We start from the raw sequence: 20,386 nt of genomic DNA, 5'->3' as shown, positions 1-20,386 counted from the left end.
ATAAAGGTTTGAGCTTCCCTCATCAACCTTTGTTCCAACCCTACTGAGCAGTTGCTTATCCCTGAACATCTCCTAATATTTCATGTACATGCCATGCCTAATGTGTGCGATGCTGCATTTCCCCCTACCCCAGTTCTTTAAGAACTAGCTCAAATGCTGTCTTCTTCATGAAGCCTCTGTAAAGCAATAAGTAACTGATTTATCCCACTTGATTTCCCTACCATGACATGAAACAGAACCTATTAGAGTTCAGAAATCTATTTCACCTGTGTAGTTCAAATCCTGAAAGGTAGGCTCCATGTTTTATGAATCTCTTTATCACCAGATGGTACTTCCTGTATAGTGGATTTTCAATAATCATTTGTTGAAATTAATCAATGCTGGATAGTTGAGGAATTATCTTGTAAGCACCAAACCTTTAAAAATTATAAACATTCAGGATAGTAATCTTTCTAGACCTTTATACATATTTCTTGACTTTCTAAAGTAAAATAGAATAAAGTCTAATCCTCTTTGAAGGTTTTAGGGGAATCATGAGTCAGATGCTAAAGTCTACAAATACCCTCAGACTTCTTACCCTAGTGCTGAATGGGTTTTTGTTTTATGGAGTTTTCATTTTACATCTTAGTCTGCATCTGATTTTTGCAGCTATTCTCCCCTTTTTCATTTTCTGCTTTAATCAGATGAATTTACTGATGATTCTGTTTTGAAAACTACATGCTTTAGAAACTAAAGCAAGAATAAATAGACCCTGGCCCTAGCTGGTTAGGCTCAGTGGATAGAGCATCGGCCTGCCGACTGAAGGGTCCTGGGTTCGATTCCGGTCAAGGGCACATTCCCAGGGTTGAGGGCTCGATCCCCAGGAGGAGGTGTGCAGGAACTAGCCAATCAATGATCCTCTCTCATCGTTGATGTTTCTATCTTTCTTTCCCTCTTCCTTCCTTTCTGAAATCAATAAAATATATATATATATACATATATATATATATATATTATTATTTTTTTAAATAGACTCTGTAGGGCTCTTCTGGGGATAAGTCTTTGCATGTTGTTGCATGGACTCCTCTGCTCTATCCATTCACCCCTTTAGCACCTTTTGGGGGTCAGCACTACAATAGGTGCAAAGGCAGGTCTTTATTTATCCTTGTCTTCAATGTGTCAAGGGGTTGATCCCTCTTAGCAACTTAGGTCTTTCTGTGGTTCTCAGCTATACTTTTTCTTTGATTTTAGGGTTTGAATGATTCATTTTGCTTATAAATAATAAGGGTAAGAGTTAAATAAAGGGTCTTATTTTAACCAGGCGATTTTCAACTGTTGTCCCACAAGAATTTTTAAAACATGCAATACCTGACTATTTCGTCAAGGGTACTGACCTCTTTTCCCTTAGTTTGTCAAATAAAAAAATGACACTAGCCAACATAACAATAGCTGTTGGATGTGACTGAATCAAAATTATACCTGTTTTTTGGTCAGATTGGCAAAGAATATATTTTTTGGTGTGCTGCAGAATTTTAGTAATCAGTTTATGTGTGCCATGAGATGAAAAACGTAGAAAATTGCTGGTTTAGCTTTCTGAATTCAGTCTTACATGGAACTGTAAAAAAGTTCCAAAAAAATAAAGATAATAAAGTATATAGCTTTTCTTTTTTTCTCCTATAGGAAATACAGATGAAGCGGACGGCAATTGAAGCTTTTAATGAAACAATTAAAATTTTTGAAGAGCAGTGTCACACACAAGAACAGTATCGCAAAGAATATATTGAGCGATTTCGCAGAGAGGGGAATGAAAAGGAAATCGAACGGTAACTCTACCTAATTACCTCCAAGTACATCAGTGAGACAAGATGTCTTTTCTTTCCCAATAATCTCTGTTGTGTTTGCTTTTACCCCTCAAACTTCACAGCCCTTTCATATGGAAGTACTTGCTGTTCCCACCAGTGATACCAAACTGAACCTCCTCTCTTCTGCATTCTTTCTCCTCCTCCTAAATATTAGCTCTTGCTCACCCTTTAGGACTCAGCTTAGACATGATTTTTTCTAGAAAATTTTCTCTGATTCCCTAGACTAGTTTGGGGTCTTTTTGTCCCTATACCTATAGTATCTGCTCCCGACCCCTACTGTAACATTTACTGAATGTCCCACTTATGAAACTGCAAGCTTGTTGAAAGTAGGGATGTTGGCTTATTTTCCTGATAGTTACAGCACCTGTTATGGTGCGGAGAGTACATAGTGGTACTCACTGAATATTTGTTGAACTGAAAATCAATAGCAGCAGTCTGAGAATAAATTGGAGGCGGAACAAGACCGTGGGCAGGTTGAGCAGCTGACTGACTGTTGCAAGTGGCTGTAGTCTTATGTCATCAGGTTAAAAGATGGTGAGGGCCTGAACCAGAGCAATGGCAGGAAAGGAGGTGGAGTTAATGGACATGTTGAGGACTTGAGGCCTGACCAGGAATGATAGGTGTGGGATAAGTCAAAGTTTACTCCTACTAAGGGATGGTGTTATCCACAAAATACAGACAGTCCTCGGTTACATCGGACTCGACGTACATCGTTTTGTGGTTACGTTGCCATCTACCATCTATAATAATAAAAGCACAATATGCTAATTAGACCGGACGACCTTCCAGACGAAGCTGGGGCTGTGAAGGAAGCCCAGGTCCTGGGTGCCGGAGGGAAGCCGTTGCCGGCAGCCGGGGGAAGGAAGGCCTACTCTTGCACGAATTTCGTGCATCGGCCTCTAGTTTACTTATAAAAAAAAATGTTCTGTCATTTCGACGTATGTACATATGTGCTTTATGGTTTTTATTATTTATTTACTACAAGGGAAGGTCAGGAATTGTTATCTTTCTTTTAAATTTTTTTTTACTGTTTCACTTCATTACTGCTGTGTATGTGCTCCATGCAAGTGACGTAGGTGCTTTTGTAGGTGGGTTCCGACTTACAGCAAAAATCGCATTATGTCACGCCGTAGGAACGGATCTCCGATGTAACCCGAGGACCTACTGTAGAGAATCTGAGGAGAGTGTGGGGTTAGAACCAATGAGTTTGAGTTTCCTTTGAGAACCCAATGGAGTTGTCTGAAAGGCTGTTGGATTTGGAACTCAGGGTACAGGAAGGATTTGGGAGGCATAAGTGTGTAGGTGATGGTAGATGGTAAGAATGAGATTACACAGGGAGAATGAGCAGTATGAGAACTATTGGATCTGGCAACCAAAGGATATTGTAAGCTTTTATCAAAGCAAATTTAGTGGAATATTGGAAGGCTGAGCCAGAAAACAGTGGGTTGAGGAGTGAAGAAGTGGATAATAAATAAAAATGAATCCTATTCATTGAGTACCGCTATATACTCTCCGCACCGTAACAGGTGCTGTAACAATCAGAAAAATAAGCCAAGAAAAAAGCAAAATTATTTCTCATGTCCAAAGTGTTAGTGAACTTATTTGTGCAAAAGAATAGGGCTAAAAAAGAGGAACAAATGTAATAATCTGAACAATAAAGATTTAATTAAAAAAAAAAAAAAGAATAGGGCTGAGTGGTGTGAGGCAGTATAGCCTAATGTTAAAACATGGGCTTGGATTCTGTGTTGAATATTTACTAGCTATGTGATTTTGGGTGAGTTACTTAATTCTTAGGGCCTGTTTCCTCCTCCATAAACTGTGGATAATATCTTGTTGAAATGCCATGAGAATTAAGTCACACACACACGCACACACACACACACATGCATTAATGATGCAGAAAGGCATGTCTGTGTGTGTGAGTGTATCTTGGCATTTGCAGTCAATAGCAATTATTAATAATGAAGAAATAGAAAAGATTTTTTAGTTCAGTGTAATGGGAGGTAAAGTAACATGATGACATTTTAATAGTAATATAAAACCACATATTGAATGATGAGTAGTGTGGACAATTGTGCCTTAAAAGGAGGATTCAGCACAACAAAACTTTGTGTGCTGGAAAAGATTATAGCCACCACCTACTGAGTATTTACCAAGATGTGCTAGGCATTGTTAAGTCCTTTTACATGTATTATCACATTTAATTTACACAGTAACCCAATGAAGTAGGTACTATTTAAGTACCCATTTTAAACAGAAGAGGAAATAAAGGCTCAGAGAATTTAAATAATTTTCCCATAGCCACACAGTAAGTGATAGGCCAGAGACTCATACTTAGGCAGGCTGACTGCAAAGTCATTGCTCTTAACTGCTATTTTGTGTTATCTCTTTATATCATCCATATAGCTTTTCTGGTATTTGTTCAATCATGGCTCAATCCAAAGCCCAAACAAGGGCTTTCATACTCTGTCTTTTGTTGATTTTTTTATTTTTATTTTTAGAGAGAAGAAGGGAAAGGGAGAGAGAGAGATAGAAACATTGATGAGAGAGAACATCGATTGATTGGCTGCCTCCTGCAAGCCCCTCACTGTGGCTGGAGCCCACAACCCAGGCATGTGCCCTGACTGGGAATCGAACTGGCAACTTCTTGGTACATGGGTCTACGTTCAGTTACTGAGCCACACAGACTGGGCCATACTCTGTCTTTTGGTTTCATTTTTCTTTGTGTTGGCTTCATCCTCAGGCAGTCTTTCCCTATGAGAGTGCAGTATAGCAGCTGAGAGTCCCTAGAATCAAATACATACTCATAATTTAGCAATCCAGGTGGAAAGAAAATCTCTATTTACAAGAGTAGCAAAGTCCTGGAATTGACTCTCATTGAGTCAGTTTGGGTATCACTCCTGTTCCCGAGCCAGTCACTGGCCGGAGGGTGTGGATAAGACGGAATGGAATACTTTTATTGGTCATGCTGGGTTGTGTGGATTTTCACCCATGAATCTAAGATGAGGGCAAGGAACCCATACTACAAGGACCATCAAGGTGCTATTGCTAGAAGAGTGGGAATGCATATGGTCCAGGAAAAAACAGCAGATGTTGACCACACTTAAGATATTAGGCTCTGCTCCCACTATAGAATGCTTCTGCTTGATTCCTATTTTAGCCTTAATATGTCAAATACTTTCACAGAATTATGATGAATTATGACAAATTGAAATCCCGTCTGGGTGAGATTCATGATAGCAAAATGCGTCTAGAACAAGATTTGAAGAAACAAGCTTTGGACAACCGGGAAATAGATAAAAAAATGAACAGTATCAAACCTGACTTGATCCAACTGCGCAAGATCCGAGATCAACACCTTGTGTGAGTAGTGTGGGAGGGGTGGAGGGCAGAGGGTACCTCGAGCACCAGATTTCTGCTGGCACTAGAAACGTTAGATTTAGAAGAACAGATTTGTAATTGAGAAATGGCCAGTAAGAATGTAGGAAAGTATTCCTATTAGTAGTAGGGTTGCCAGAGTTGACCTGCAGTCAATGTGTGGGAGCAATATAGGACTCCAATCTGTACAGATGCCTTGGAAATCTCAGAGGGTGGCTGTGGCATGAGCAAAGTGATGTAGCTTGAAAAGTAGAGAGTAATGTTTGCCTAAAACACAAAAACCAGAATCTTTGGTTACATATTAGAACCACAGAAATGGAAATTGCCCTTCATGGGCATAGGCAAGGACACTAATAGTGCGGGCCAGTAGATAAGTATACAGAACAATCTATTGAAGAGTTTTTATATCTAAGAAATGAAATTCTGTATTTAAGTAATAGAAACGTGTTGATAGCAAGCATGAAAGATAATTTGATCTGAAGAGTGAAACCTAATTTTTTAATATTATGGAAAATGATACGATTTAGCTAGATATAGGAATATTATTTAAATATAGATTGAAAGATATATTATCAGAACAAATTGTGTGGATTAGATTTTTAAGACAAATGACTACTTCAAAGAGAAAAGCTATGAGAAAAGAGAATATATTAAGTTTAGTTTTAGGAAATGAATGGACTGTTATGAAATATGTTTATGGGTTTCATGCATGTAAAACAACTCAATTCAAATTCCTGGCAGAAGGCATCTGTGTGTTTTCCATACGTATCAGGCTTTTTTTGTGTGAGAATGGGAGAAGGGATAAAATACAAGCTTAGAAGCTGGAACAGTACTGTTGAGTTTCAGTAGAGGAAAATTTTATTTATTTATTTATTTATTTAATAAATATATTTTATTGATTTTTTACAGAGAGGAAGGGAGAGAGATAGAGAGTTAGAAACATTGATGAGAGAGAAACATCGATCAGCCGCCTTCTACACATCTCCTCCTGGGGATGTGCCCGCAACCAAGGTACATGCCCTTGACCGGAATCGAACCTGGGACCTTTCAGTCCGCAGGCCGAAGCTCTATCCACTGAGCCAAACCGGTTTCGGCTTATTTATTTATTTTATTTTAAAATCTTTATTGTTGTTTTTTTTTCAATCTTTATTGTTGAAAGTATTACATATGTCTCCCTTTTTCTCCCATTGACCCCTCCTAGTCCACCCCCGCCCCAGGCCTTCACCACCCTGTTGTCTGTGTCCATGGGTTGTGCATATAAGCATACAGGTTTTTTGGTTGATCTCTTCCCACCTACCCATCCACCATGGCCTTCCCTCTGAGGTGCGACAGACTGTTTCATACATCTGTGTATCTGGATTTAGTAGGGAAACATTTAAGGTGATTGTTTTAGGGGCAAACAGTTATGAGTACACTATGCCGCGTAGTTTTTAATAACACTCCTCTCTAGAGACCATTTCAGTTTGCTGTCACATGTACAGAGCGTACAGAAGAGCTTTGGAAACAAGGCAAGGAGATGTCCTTATCTAAAATCACGGTGTGTCTGCTCTTGGAATACTTACATGGTTCTGGTCACATAATGAAGCTGAAAAAATGCTCAGGAAGTTGTTGCCATGAACCAAAGGAATGAGTGGAAGCACTTCTTTGGCCTGGAAAGCAATGAGATACTAAGAAATACACCATCCAAATGGGCACGAATAAGTGAAGCAACTGGACCTTAAAAGTTCCTTTAATGGGATAAATAAACCAAATGTAAAAGAGAGCTTAGACAGCATCATGGATGATAAGCCATGACCTGCTAGTAAAGATAGTTAGGATGTTTAGGGAGACACAGACAACCCTTATCTCTCTTGGAAGGATTGCTTCAGGTAGGATAGTCCAGTGTTCCACAGTCCATACTTTGATGTTTCTAGCAAAGACAATACTAGGTGTGGTGGACTGGATGTGTTCCAGGGCTGAAATTGTGTAGTCAGTGCTGAAGAGGAGACTCGTAAAAGGAATTTGGTTGTTTATTTGTAATTTGTTTTCATGAGGAACTAGTTTTCATGATTACCATTTACTTTTCTTGGTATTCATAAACCTAAATTCATAAATTCAAAATAAAGACTAACTTACGATAACAATACAGGTGTACTAATGATGAGTTTTGAGTAATATGTAGTAAGGGAGTTTACAGCTAAAGAGTTCTGTGGAGGGGTGGTATGTTTTGTTATATTTTAAAACAATTTTATTGAGATATAGTTTACATCCCATACAATTCACCCATTTCAAAATATATAATGCAATATTTCTATCATATTCATAGATAAGTGCAAGCATCACCATAATCAATTTTAGAACATACTCATTATGCCAAAAGAAACCATGTATCCTTAAACTTTCATCCCCCTATCGCCCTATTCCCTCCAGCCCTAAACAACCACTAATCCATTTCCATGGCAGAGAATGTCATCATGAAGTACTGCCAGGAAATGAGTGGAGCAAAAGTCCCTTGTCCCCCATCACTGCCAAATTGGGTGCTTCCTCTGCCCCTAACCATTGGGTCCTGCCATCTGGTTAAATACTGCTGTTCCAGAAAATTCAGAGGTGCTTTTCACAGTGCTCTCCTTATTGGCCACCAACAGACTCTGCATCTTAAAACCTCCTGCCCACCATCCAGGGTGCCTTGTACATGGGGCACCCTTTTCTTTTGCCCATCTCATGATATAGCCAGGCTCTGGGAAGCATGAATTTCCCTCCAGGACTTCTGCTTCAGCTTCCAGGTGTTTTTTGGTATTACCTTCTCTCAGGGACTGCCTGGTTTAGTCCTCTTCCTTGGACTGAAGCACAAGCACTTTTTCTATTAGGGGGTGGTAGTTGGGTTGTAAGGCTGATTAGACCTTTAGAAAGGATACTGTATATACACTAGTGGCCCAGTGCACAGATTTGTGCTCATTGGAAGAAAATTAATTAGAATTCCTGGGGAAGTGCCGCTTGAAAGGGCCTCTGGGGAGTGAATGGAAAAAAAAGAAAAAGAAAGAAAATTCATGCTCGGGTCTTCTGGCTTGCTGCACGGGCTCTGGTGCAGGGACTAATGCAGGCGGTCCTGGGTGGAGGCCAGCAGTGGGGGTGAGGGGGGTTGGTTAAGGTGGGGCGTGTCTGGCCAGACATGCCCTGGAGCCAACCTCCCATAGTCCCTCCCCAGCGGGCTGCACCTGCCACGGCTCAGGGCGGCTGTGGAGTAAGCAGGGATCCTCCGGCAGGATCCTGAGCCTGACCTGCAGGAATTGGGCTGAAACCGGCTCTCGGACATCCCTCGAGGGGTCCTGGAATGCAAGAGGGCACTCTGCAAAGTTGCTGTCGTACATGGTTTGGAACACAAATTGAGTGTGCAGTAAACCAGATTCAGGGCTGACAGTGCCCCAGGAACAACATAACCTATGGCTGAAGGTAGAAGCGCTGAAGGTAGAAGCCTGTGCTGGCCCTGCGAGGAATTGGGCTCCCTCCTCTCTGGTTGCAGGGTGTGGCACCCAAGAACCACCGCTGCCAAGTCACCAGAGCTCAGCAGCTCCTGCGTTGAGCGTCTGCCCCCTGGTGGTCAGTGCACGTCATAGGTGTTGGCTGTTCAAACAGTTGGATGTTCACTTAGCCTTTTATATATATATATATACTAGGGGCCCGGTGCACGAAATTCGTGCACTGGGTGTGTGTGTGTGGGGGGGGAGTGTCCCTCAGCCCAGCCTGCCCCCTCTCACATACTGGGAGCCCTCAGGCATTGACCCCCATCACCCTCCGATCGCCTGATCGGCCCCTTGCCCAGGCCTGATGCCTCCGCCAGAGGTGTCAGGCTTGGACAGGGGACCCCCATCTCCCCCCGATCACTGGCTCTGGCCCTCGCCTAGGCCTGAGGCCTCTGGCCCAGGAATCATGCCTGGGCAGGGGACCCCCATCTCCCTCTGATCGCTTGCTCCACCCCCCGCCCAAGCCTGACGCCTCTGACCCAGGCTTCAGGCCTGGGCAAGGGGACCATCATATCCCCCCAATCCCCGGCTCTGCCCCCCACCCAGGCCTGATGCCTCGGCCAGAGGAGTTGACCCTCATCACCCTCCGATCACCAATCACCGGATTGGCCCCTTGACCAGGCCTGAGGCCTCCGGCAGAGGTGTCAGGCCTGGGCAGGGGACCCCCAGCTCCCCGCGGTTGCAGGCTCTGCCCCTGCCCAGGCCTAACGCCTCTGGCCTAGGCGTCCGGCCCAGGCAGCCGGGACCTGCAGTGGCAGCGGGGGGGGGCCGCGATTGTGGGCTTCGCTTTAGGCCCAGGCAAGGGACCCCTAGCTCCCGGGACTGCCAGCTTCGACCGTGCCCAGCTCCCATCGCTGGCTCCACCCCTACTTCCTGCTATCACTGGCCAGGGCAGCAAAGGCGCCTGATTCTCCGATCATGGCTGGGGGGCAGGGCAAAGGCGGCCCCAGGGCCGCCTTTGCCCTGCCCCCCAGCTCTTAGCTCCCCCCTGGGTTTCAGATCACTGTCAGTGGCAGGGGGCTTCTTCCTGCTTTCCCTTTCGCCTCCCTGCATTGTGCCTACATATGCAAATTAGCCGCCATCTTGTTGGCAGTTAACTGTCAATCTTAGTTGGCAGTTAATTTGCATATAGCCCTGATTAGCCAATGAAAAAGGTATCGCCGTACGCCAATTACCATTTTTCTCTTTTATTAGTGTAGATAGATAGATAGATTTTTCCCCCCTACTTGCTGGGTTAAGGACTAGGTAAGAATAACTAACACCAGCTATTTTTTCTCTTGTTTTTCTTAAGATAAGTGTAAATTGACTACAGAGTAGTTAGTATTTTTCCTGTTTTTAGAAGAGAATACTGAAGCATAAGTAGAGGCTGATTAAAACCACACAATTAGTGGGATGAGAACTGGATGTTGATGTTGGTGGAAATGGGGTCCTGCCACAGAGTTGTGAGGAAAGCATTTTGGGGACCATGCAGGGGAGGGTGAGGTGTGATGGTAAGGTTTTTTGAAGCTGGAGCAAACACAAAGGACTGTCCCCAAGTGCCCGGAGTCTGTGTCTCAGCCATGGGCAGGTGGTTCAGCTTGGTCCTGCTGTGGAAGAAGTGCAGCCTTGTCTTCATTAAGCCCAGAAGAAGGGCCAGGGGCCAGAAATTCTGTCCATTAGTTTAGTCCATGCTAAAGCTTAGTCCGGTTTAGCTTCTGTCCCCCTGTGGCTAGCTTACTCTGCTCTCCTCTGCGCTGGGCTGCTGTATGCAGGCCCGTGCTTTCCGAGCCACACTTGGAGCCTGCACAGCCAGGCGGGCGCTCGGGCTCCCTGTGGCTGCCAGGAATGCATGGCTGCTGGGGAGGGAGAACACAGGTGTACAGTGCAGGACCAAATGGGCGAACAAATGCGTGCTACCTAGTGAGGCCTTTGTTAAGCTTTGATGATAGCACTTTGGGCTTTCAAACTGACCAGTCTCTTTCCCAGTGCTCTGTGGGCTTGTCCTTCCCCTAACCAGTCAGGTCTTTTCCCAGATTAGACACGGTCCCTTTATGGTTGCCATCCTGGCTTCTACTGGGCATTCGCTTAACAGAAGAATTTCCCCTTTATTGTTTATTCTCCCCACCCCCATAGTCCCTGCAAGGGGACCGTGGTGCCCAGGGAGGCTGGAGAGTAGGTCCTTCCTCCCCATGCAGGGAGGGAGGGAGGAGTGTTAATCCTCTTGGCAGAACAACATGGCTATCTCCTGGAGTGTGTGAAGCTGTAGCTTCCGACCTAATTAAGCTTAGCCAGTTTTGCTCCCTTCTCTTTATTAATATCTAGGTACCTATGCTAACAACATTAGGTCTTTTTATTTTTTGGCCTCAGCTTTTTCCTCTAGAATGTACTATTTAGGAGTGATCTAGGCATTACTCAATCATAAGATAAATATGAATTGCCATACTAAAGTCACTTGAGCTTTTTTAAAATCATTTTAAAAAAATATATTTTATTGATTTTTTTTACAGAGAGGAAGGGAGAGAGAGGGATAGAGAGTCAGAAACATCGATGAGAGAGAAACATCGATCAGCTGCCTCCTGCACATCTCCCCACTGGGGATGTGCCCGCAACCAAGGTACATGCCCTTGACTGGAATCGAACCTGGGACTTTTGAGTCCGCAGGCCGGCACTCTATCCACTGAGCCAAATCGGTCAGGGCCAATTTTTATTTTGTTGTTGTTAATCCTCACCCGAGGATATTTTTCCATTGATTTTTAGAGAGAGTGGAAGGGAAGGGGGATAAATAGAAACATCAATGTGAGAGAGACACATTGGTTGGTTGCCTTTTGCACATGGCCAGGGATCGAGCCTGCCACTCAAGGTACATGTCCTTAACCGGAATCGAACCCAAGACCCTTCAGCCTGCAGGCCGACGTTCTATCCACTGAGCCAAAACAACAAGGCAAAGATAAAATTTTTTAAGGATAGAAAGGTTTGGATGATAAGAGTACTTAGAGGAGGGTATCTGGATATTTTGCTAATAAAAGTGGTGGTATAGGAGGGGGTTTGTTACTAAATAAATTCTATCAAGATTATACTAGTTGTTTTCTAGCTTCACTTAAGCATATGAAATGGAACCCAGGTTAACTGAAAGACATGTCTTATTGAGAAAGGCTGTGAAATCTATCTAAAAGAACTTTAAATTGGTGGGATGCCAAGTTATATAGTGTACTTGGGGTTGACCATGAAGATTTATTAAAAACAGCCCACCAGCAAATACTTACTATTTATTGAATTTCTACTATGTACTGGCACTTTTCAGCATTGGGATTAGCCATGAGCAAGACAATACCTTTTTTTAAAGCAGCTTACATTTTATTTTATTTTTTTTTATTAAAAATATGTTTTTATTGATTTCAGAGAGAGGAAGGGAGAGGGAGAGAGTTAGAAACATAAATGGTGAGAGAGAATCATTGATCAGCTGCCTCCTGCATGCCCCCTACTGGAGATAGAGCCCACAACCTGAGCATGTGCCCTGACTGGGAATTGAACCTGGACCTCCTGGTTCATGAGTCAGCACTCCACCAGTGGGCCATACCAGCCAGGCACAGCAGCTTACATTTTAGTGGAGGAGACTGTCAAGAGAAGAAATGCCCAAACCTGTAAGAATTTTTATGAGTTTATTTGAGCCAAACTGATGACAGTTGCCAAAAGACAAAATCTTAAGGGACTGGGAAAACGCTGCAAAGAATGGTGATTCATTGGTGATAGATTAGGAAGGCAGGAGAAAGCAAGGGTGTGGAGCGGGGAATCTCTGGAATTGGATGAAAAGTAAAACAAATAGACACACTTTTACATAGGTGGTATAGGAGGATAGTTATCAGTTAACACGATAACAAAGAGGCGATTTGTGGTCTCTGCTCTGGTGTGGTAGTTGTGCTTTGAGGGGTGGGAGTAGAGGGGGGAGAGAGGAAATTACTTTGATATTCCAAAGGTATGTTATCAGGTATGTTATTATAGATGCACAAAAAAGACAATATGCAGGCTCAGTTAAGGTGAAGATTGACCTTTGTTATGGAAAATTACTGGCCATGAACGGTTTTTAGTTAAAAAGTTTTACTTTCAGACCATCCTATGTAGTTACTTTAGGTCTCTGAGTTTGTAAGACCACCGTGTAGGCCTCCCCTGAACTTGTCAGGTTTAGTATGTGGCCCCTTTTCAGCCACAAGACAAACATTAAGAAGTGAAAATACAAAACAATTTCAGGCAAGGGCTAAGAAGATGATAAAATACGGAGAGTGACTGGGGGCTTGCTTTAGTTGGGACAATGAAGGCAGTCTTCCCTTGAGGGAGGTATTTAGGATGAGATATGAATGAACAGGGGCCTGGTTGGGGGACTGCAGTGAAAGAGTTTTTATATTCCACTGGTTTTAGACCATCAGCTACCTCAGTGGTTTATATCATTTTACATCTAAAATGTTGTATTTTCCTGGCTGGGTGGCTCAGTTGGTTTGAGTGTAATCCTGGTACGCCAAGGTTGTGGGTTCGATCCCTGGTCAGAGGACATAGGAGAATCAATCAGTGAACGCATAAATAAGTGGGACAACAAGTCGATGTTTCTCTCTCCTTTCCTCTCTCCAAAATAATTTTTTCAAATGTTGCTGTATTGTAAAATACTATGATTTGCCTGGTGATGAAATAAATTCTGTGGTTTGCTTATGTGCAAGTATAGACCTTAAAATTTTGTTTTAGAATTTTAAACTCAATATAGAGACCACATAGGAATTGATTCCTCTGGCTGAGTGGAAATCACAGATATGTGACTCCATACTGATCTAACTAATGATTTCAGCAACGCGTGTCTCCAACTGTGTTTGAGTGTAAGTGTGTGTGTGCTTATGGTAGTAAAACCTTCTAGAAAAAGAAAATGCAAAGTGAGAAGCCCCATTTCAAGTTAACTCTTTGTGTTTCTGCCTTTTTGCAGAAAGTTGAAGGGAAAGTAATGGAGAAACTAGTTTAGGGAAATTTCTGGCCACTCTGTGGGATTGGGAAAAGTAAGAGGTTCCTGGACTCTGGAAAGTTGGTTGGCTTGGACGCAGTTTGCACAGATACTGACACTGCTATCTTCCCTCTGGCAGATGGCTCAATCACAAAGGAGTGAGACAGAAACGTCTAAATGCCTGGCTGGGAATCAAGAATGAGGATGCTGATGAGTAAGTTCTCTCTGTACCTTTCTGTCAGAGGGCTTTGTTCCCGATCTAAGACCTGGGCCTTCTTAATACATGTTAAATATTGGTTTTTATTGTCATTTGAGGACACTGAATTAGGAACTTTGCTCCTCTTTTGAATTGAATTTTCTAGAGTACCCTATAGGCTTTTGAGTTCAGAGACTTGCCTAACTATATGAAACAAAAGCATTGGTCTGAAGGTCATTCAGACATCCACCTGTCAGCTTGTTGGATGAGACATGTGAATTCTGTGCTTTCTGTACCATAGCAAGTAATGAAGTTGTTGAAAAGTATCCAACTAATTAGAATTTCATTTTATCATTTTATGGATAAAGATTTAGAAGAGAGTTTTATTTGTGAATTTGCTTTCAGATATAAGTAACCTGATTGATAGAATAATATTTTAACATTTAATTTTTAGGACCTATTTTATCAATGAGGAAGATGAAAACCTGCCCCATTATGATGAGAAAACCTGGTTTGTTGAGGATATCAATCGAGTACAAGCAGAGGACTTGCTTTATGGGAAGCCTGATGGTGCATTCTTAATTCGTGAGAGTAGCAAGAAAGGATGTTATGCTTGCTCTGTGGTGTAAGTCTTCCTGGGAGTACAACCTTTTGAAAACTTCTGCATTGATTAAAAGAAAATCATTCTCTCATAAAATTCAGTAAAATTAGTTCAGGTGCAGTAATGAGGGCTCAGGGCTTATACCATTAATATTTTATTTTTAATTTTATACACACACACACACACACACACACACACTAGAGGCCTGGTGCACGACATTCGTGTACTTGGGGGTCCGGGGGCTCCCTCAGTCCAGCCTGTGCCCTTTAGCAGTCTGGAAGCTCTCAGGGGAGCCCTGGGGAGCAGGCCTAAGCCGTCAGTTGGACATCTTAGCGCTGTCACAGAGCCTCCCGCCACTGCCACTGTGCTCACCAGCTGTCAGCCCAATTTGTGACTGAGTGGTGCACTGACCACCAGGGGGCAACTCCTGTGTTGAGCATCTTCCCCCTAGTGGCCAGTGTGCATCATAGCAACCGGTCGCTCTGCCATTTGGTCGATTTGCATATTACCCTTTTATTATATAGGATTAAATTCTTATTTATTTATTTTAAAAATATGGAACGCTTCACGAATTTGCTTGTCATCCTTGCGCAGGGGCCATGTTAATCTTCTCTGTATCGTTACAATTTTAGTATATGTGCTGCTGAAGCGAGCACTAGGATTAAATTCTTTATTGTTTAAAGTATTACATATGTCTCATTTTCCCCCCACTGATTTCTCCCCAGCCGTTCCCACTCCCCAGCACATGCCCTCACCCCCCTACTGACTATGTCCATGGCTTATGCTTATATGCATACATACAAGTCTTTTGGTTGATCTCTTAGACCAGTGGTCGGCAAACTGCGGCTTGGTAAACCGCGGCTTGCGAGCCACATGCGGCTCTTTGGCCCCTTGAGTGTGGCTCTTCCACAAAATACTGACTTCTGCTCATGGGCCACAAAGTTTCAATCGCACTGTACGTGCGCACCCGCATGTGGTATTTTGTGGAAGAGCCACGCTCAAGGGGCCAAAGAGCCACATGTGGCTCGCGAGCCGCGGTTTGCCGACCACAGTCTTAGACCATTAGTATTTTATAAAGAAATCAGTTTCTTTAGGAGAAATGATATCTGAAATCATTTTAGGGGTTTTAATTTAAATGGTAAGTAGATTAGGCCTTGCAGTATTGCTATTGGATTTTAGGTATTTGTGAAAAGTAATGTGAGATCTTCCATTGAAAAGGTAATTTAATTATTTTTTTAAAATATATTTTTATTGATTTTAGAGGGGAACGGAGAGGGAGAAAGAGAGAAAAACATCAATGATGAGAGAGAATCATGGATGGCTGCCTCCTGCATGCCCCCTACTGCGGGAACCAGGACCTTCTGGTTCATAGGTCCACACTCTACCACCTGCCTTGCATGCTGGGCATCACTTATTCTTTAGTAGTCTTCTGCGTGCCTAACTTGGTCTTCATTATCAGATTTAGGAAGGCTTGATTAAATAGAAATGTTTTTACTTCAGCAGAAAAACTCTATCTAAATTTTGTACTTAAATAGTATTCTGTTGGGTAGTGATAGGTAATGTTGGGTGTTTTCCATAAGATCATCTTATGAATTTGTTTGGAAAAGCCTATGTAACTTTTAATGGAAAGTGAAATTCTGGGGGCAACTAACCATATGTTGGTCAGATTTTTGCCTAAGTGTTATGTATATTCCTTAGAAAGGCAAATTTCTTCATTGACAAAGACCATACTTAGATTAGAGGCTTAGTATGATGATTATGAGAGCAAGCTTTGGTGCCAGATGTACTGGATTCAAATCCTGACTCTGCTCCTTACTAGATGTATGATCTAGGGTAAGTTACTTAACTTTTCTTTGCCCAGTTTCATTATCTATAAAATAAGGATAATACTAATATCTACTTGAAGTTTTTTTCAAGTATTTAGTGACTTAATATATGTAATGTAACGTGTGTTGATCAGTGCTGGCTCACAGTAAGTACCTTACTGTATTATTGTGATAGTGATGCTACTGATGGACATGGCAGCAGGCAAGCGAAGATGACCAAGTGTTTTTCCCCTCAAAGAGGGCAGTGTGGTGAGGATAAACAGAAGGTACTCATTAACAGAGTGCTCAATGCTTTACATGATCATCTTGTCTTTAGTGGTCTACCTCTGTCATTGAGTCAGAGTTTGAGTCCAAGTTTACCTGGTTTCAAAGCCCACATTTTTCTGTTGCAACACACTTCATTTCACAATTAAATATCGGAGATAAATAGAATCACTGTGAAATGGTATAATTAGTTGCCTGTGCACATGAAGAACTGTTAATTCTGGTGGAGAAAAAGAGGATTGGGAGGTTTTGCGGAAGAGGTGGCATTTGAGCTGAACTTTGAAAGGATGAATAATGAGATACCTATGGGCAGGAAATGGGAGGAATTGAAAAGTACATTGGATTACTGTTTTCCAGAGATAGTGCTACTTGGAAAACATTTCATTTCTCTGAAACATGGACTGCTCAAGTTATATGAGTAGAAATGGCAGGAGAGGATGGTTCTTGTAGGATTTGAGATCTTTTAAGAACAATAAAAAGAAGGAAGGTGATAATCCCAGTGCATTGGTTCCTCACCCTCACCCCAGGTCACTGGGTCACAGGCTCACATAAATCCAGGGAGACCAAGGAGCAGCTTGAATATCTTAGGGAGCTGTGTATTTTTTTCTCCTTTTTAAAAATAAATAAATAAATATATAGATTTCAGAGAGGAAGGTAGAGGGGAGATAGAGATAGAAACATCAACGATAAGAGAGAATCATTGATTGGCTGCCGCCTGCATGCCCCCCGCTGGGGATTGAGCCCACAACCCGAGCATGTGCCCTAACCAGGAATCGAACCCTGACCTCCAGGTTCATAGGTTGACATTCAACCACTGAGCCATGCCAGCCGGGCTTTTTCTCCTTTCTTTAGCCACAGACTTGGCCAGACTCAAGTCCACAGCAGTGTGGATTTCCCTTGCCTATTAAATCCAACTACAGTCATATATCAAATTGGAGTTCACATTGAAGATTTTCAGAAGCAAAGAGTCTGGCATCACAGAAACTTCCAGTTGTTTGGTAGCCACTCTGGCTACAGGAAGCCTACTTACAGTGATCTCCAATAATTAAGACATTTGCTAAAGGAGGGACATGAATAAGTTCAGTTTTTTAGGAGACACTCATACCAAAATTAAAATGATCATGTAGTAGGAAGCAAAAGCATGGAACACCTTTGTTTTTCCATTTTGATTTTTGTTAATGACATCATAAAAAAGCTTCAGAATTATCTAACTTTATAGCCTTCTGAGAATAAAGACCTACAGCCAGCAGTGCATATATTCCTCTAGATTAGGGAGTCAGGTAGTGAGCACTTGTGATCTTGTTGTTGCCATTTGGGATACAAAATTTGATTAGGGATAGAACGACTAGATAGATAAAGAAGGAAACAGAAGACTTGAACAGACTATAAAACAGCTCGACCTAACAGACATGTTTAGAATATTCACCTGCCAGTAGAGGACGCGTTCTTCTCAAGTGCACATGAAACGTCATTCAGGATAGACCACAGGTTAGACCACAAGTCTCAATAAATTTAAAAGGATCGAAATAATATAAAATATGTTTTCTAACCACAATGGAAATAAATCAGAAACAAAAACAGAAGGAAATTTGGGAAATTTCACAAATGTGGACAGTAAACACATTTCTAAATAACCGGTAGACCAAAAAAGAAAATAAGAAAAGGGAAATTAGAAAATACTTTGAAATGAGTAAAAACAAAAAAACATATAAAAACATATGGAATGCAGTGAAAGCAGTGCTAAGAGGGAAAGTTATAACTATAAACATTTATATTAAAAAGATCTCAATAGCCTTACCGTCTTCTACCTTAAGAAACTACCCTCCCCCCACAAAAAAAGAAGAGCAAATTAAGCCCACACAAACAGAAGGAAAGGAATAATAAAGATTAGAATGGAAGTAAATGAAATAGAGAATTAAAAACAATTGAAAGTCAGTGAAACCAAAAGTTGGGACCAACAAAATTGACAACCTCTAAATTGACACACACGCATGCACACACACACACACACGACACAAATTACTAAAATCAGGATGAAAGAGGAGACATTACTTGTCCTTATAGAAATTTAAAATGATGATGAGGGAATACTATAAAACAATTATATGCCAGCAAATTAAATAATCTAGATGAAATGTACAAATTCCAAGAATACACAAACTACCAAAACTGACTTAAGAGGAAATAGAAAATCTGAAGAAAACTGTAGCAAGTAAAGAAGTTGAAGTATTAATTAAAAAAATAAAACTACCCACAAAGAAAAGCCCAGGCCCAGTTGACTTTACTGGTGAAGTCTATCAAATATATTTTAAAGAATTAACACAAGTTCCTCACAAACCCATACAAAAAATAGAAGAAGAAAGAACACTTCTCAGCTCATTTTATAAGGGTAATATTACACTGATAGCAAAACCCAAAGTTTTTTTTGGTGTTTTTTTTTTTTTTTTTAAATATCTTTATTGATTTTAGAGAAGGGAGAAGGAGAAAGAGAAACATCAATGATGAGAGAGAATCATTGATCAGCTGCCTCCTGCACTGGGGATCAAGTCTGCAATCCAGGCATGTACCCTGACCGGGAATCAAACCGTGACCTCCTGGTTCAGAGATCGATGCTCAACCACTGAGCCATGCTGGCTGGGCCCATACAAAGTTATCACAAGAAAAGAAAACTATAGATAATTGTAGTAGGAATTATCCCAGCAATGCAAGGGTGGATCAGTATAAATCAATCAACACAATAACCCATGTTAATAAAATCAAGGACAGAAATTACACGATTATTTTAGTAGACACAAAAAGCTTTGATAAAATCCAACAACTCTTTTTTTTGCAAGGCAAATATCTTTACTTCCACCTACATTTTTGTTTTTGTTGTTAATCCTCGACCGAGGATATTTTCCCATTGATTTTTAGGGAGAGTGGAAAAGAGAAGGAAAGATAGAGAAACACTGATGTGAGAGAAACACATTAATCAGCTGCCTCCTGCATGAGCCCCAACCAGGGCCCGGGCCGGGGAAGAGCCTGCAACCGAGGTATGTACCCTTGACCCGAATCAAACGACCCTTTTGGTCTGCAGGCCGACACTCTACCCACTGAGCCAAATCAGCTTGGGCAATCCAACCACTCCTTTATTTTAAAAAACAATGAACAAACTAGGAGTAGGAGGCTACTTCCTCAACCTGATAAAGAGTTATCTATGAAAACCCACAGCTAATGTCATACTTAATGGTTGAAGACCGATTGGTTTTCCCTAAGATAGGAAAAAGACAAGGATGTCCACTCTGACCACTTCTAAATATTGCACAGAAGGTTCTGCTAGGGAAGTTAGGCAAGGAAAAGAAAGAAAAGGCATCCAGATTGGAAAAGAGTAAAATAAAGGAGTTCATCAGGGTTGTAAGTTAAAAGATTAGGATACAAAAATCAGTTGTATTTCTATATACTAGACATGAACAATCTGAAAATGAAATGAAGAAGACGAGCTATTTATAATAACATCAAAAATGATTAAATACCTAGGATTAAAACAAAAGCAGTACAAGAGCTGTGCAATGAAAACTATAAAACAATGGAAGAACTTAAAGAAGATCTAAATAAGTGGAAAGACATCCAGTGTGTTAAGATGGCAGTGCTTCCCAAATTGGTCTACATGTTCAATGTAATCCCTTTCAAAAATTCCAGCTGGATTGTTGCAGAAATTGACAAGATGATCCTAAAATTCATGTGACAATGCAAGGGATCCAGGACAGCTAAAATAATCTTGAAAGAATAGAAAAAAGTTAAAGTACACCTCGTGATTTCAAAATTTACAACAAAGCTATATAAT

General features: G+C 41.6%; 1 protein-coding gene across 1 annotated transcript in view; it reads left to right on the top strand.

The window, feature by feature from the left end:
* The window catches only part of LOC308515252 (phosphatidylinositol 3-kinase regulatory subunit gamma), an 84,330-nt gene that overhangs the window by 60,976 nt on the left and 2,968 nt on the right, over nt 1-20,386 (top strand). The window contains exons 6-9 of the mRNA XM_081085864.1: nt 1,660-1,802; nt 5,028-5,204; nt 13,816-13,890; nt 14,327-14,497. Of these exons, the coding sequence (XP_080941990.1) occupies nt 1,660-1,802; nt 5,028-5,204; nt 13,816-13,890; nt 14,327-14,497 (566 nt within the window). The remainder of the gene's footprint in view (nt 1-1,659; nt 1,803-5,027; nt 5,205-13,815; nt 13,891-14,326; nt 14,498-20,386) is intronic.

The sequence above is a fragment of the Myotis nattereri genome (genome assembly GCF_964212035.1).
Source record: "Myotis nattereri genome assembly, chromosome: 3".
In the NCBI taxonomy this organism is placed as follows: Eukaryota; Metazoa; Chordata; class Mammalia; order Chiroptera; family Vespertilionidae; genus Myotis; species Myotis nattereri.
Note: the sequence above shows the minus strand (reverse complement) of the source record. Positions and strands in the feature narration are given on the sequence as shown.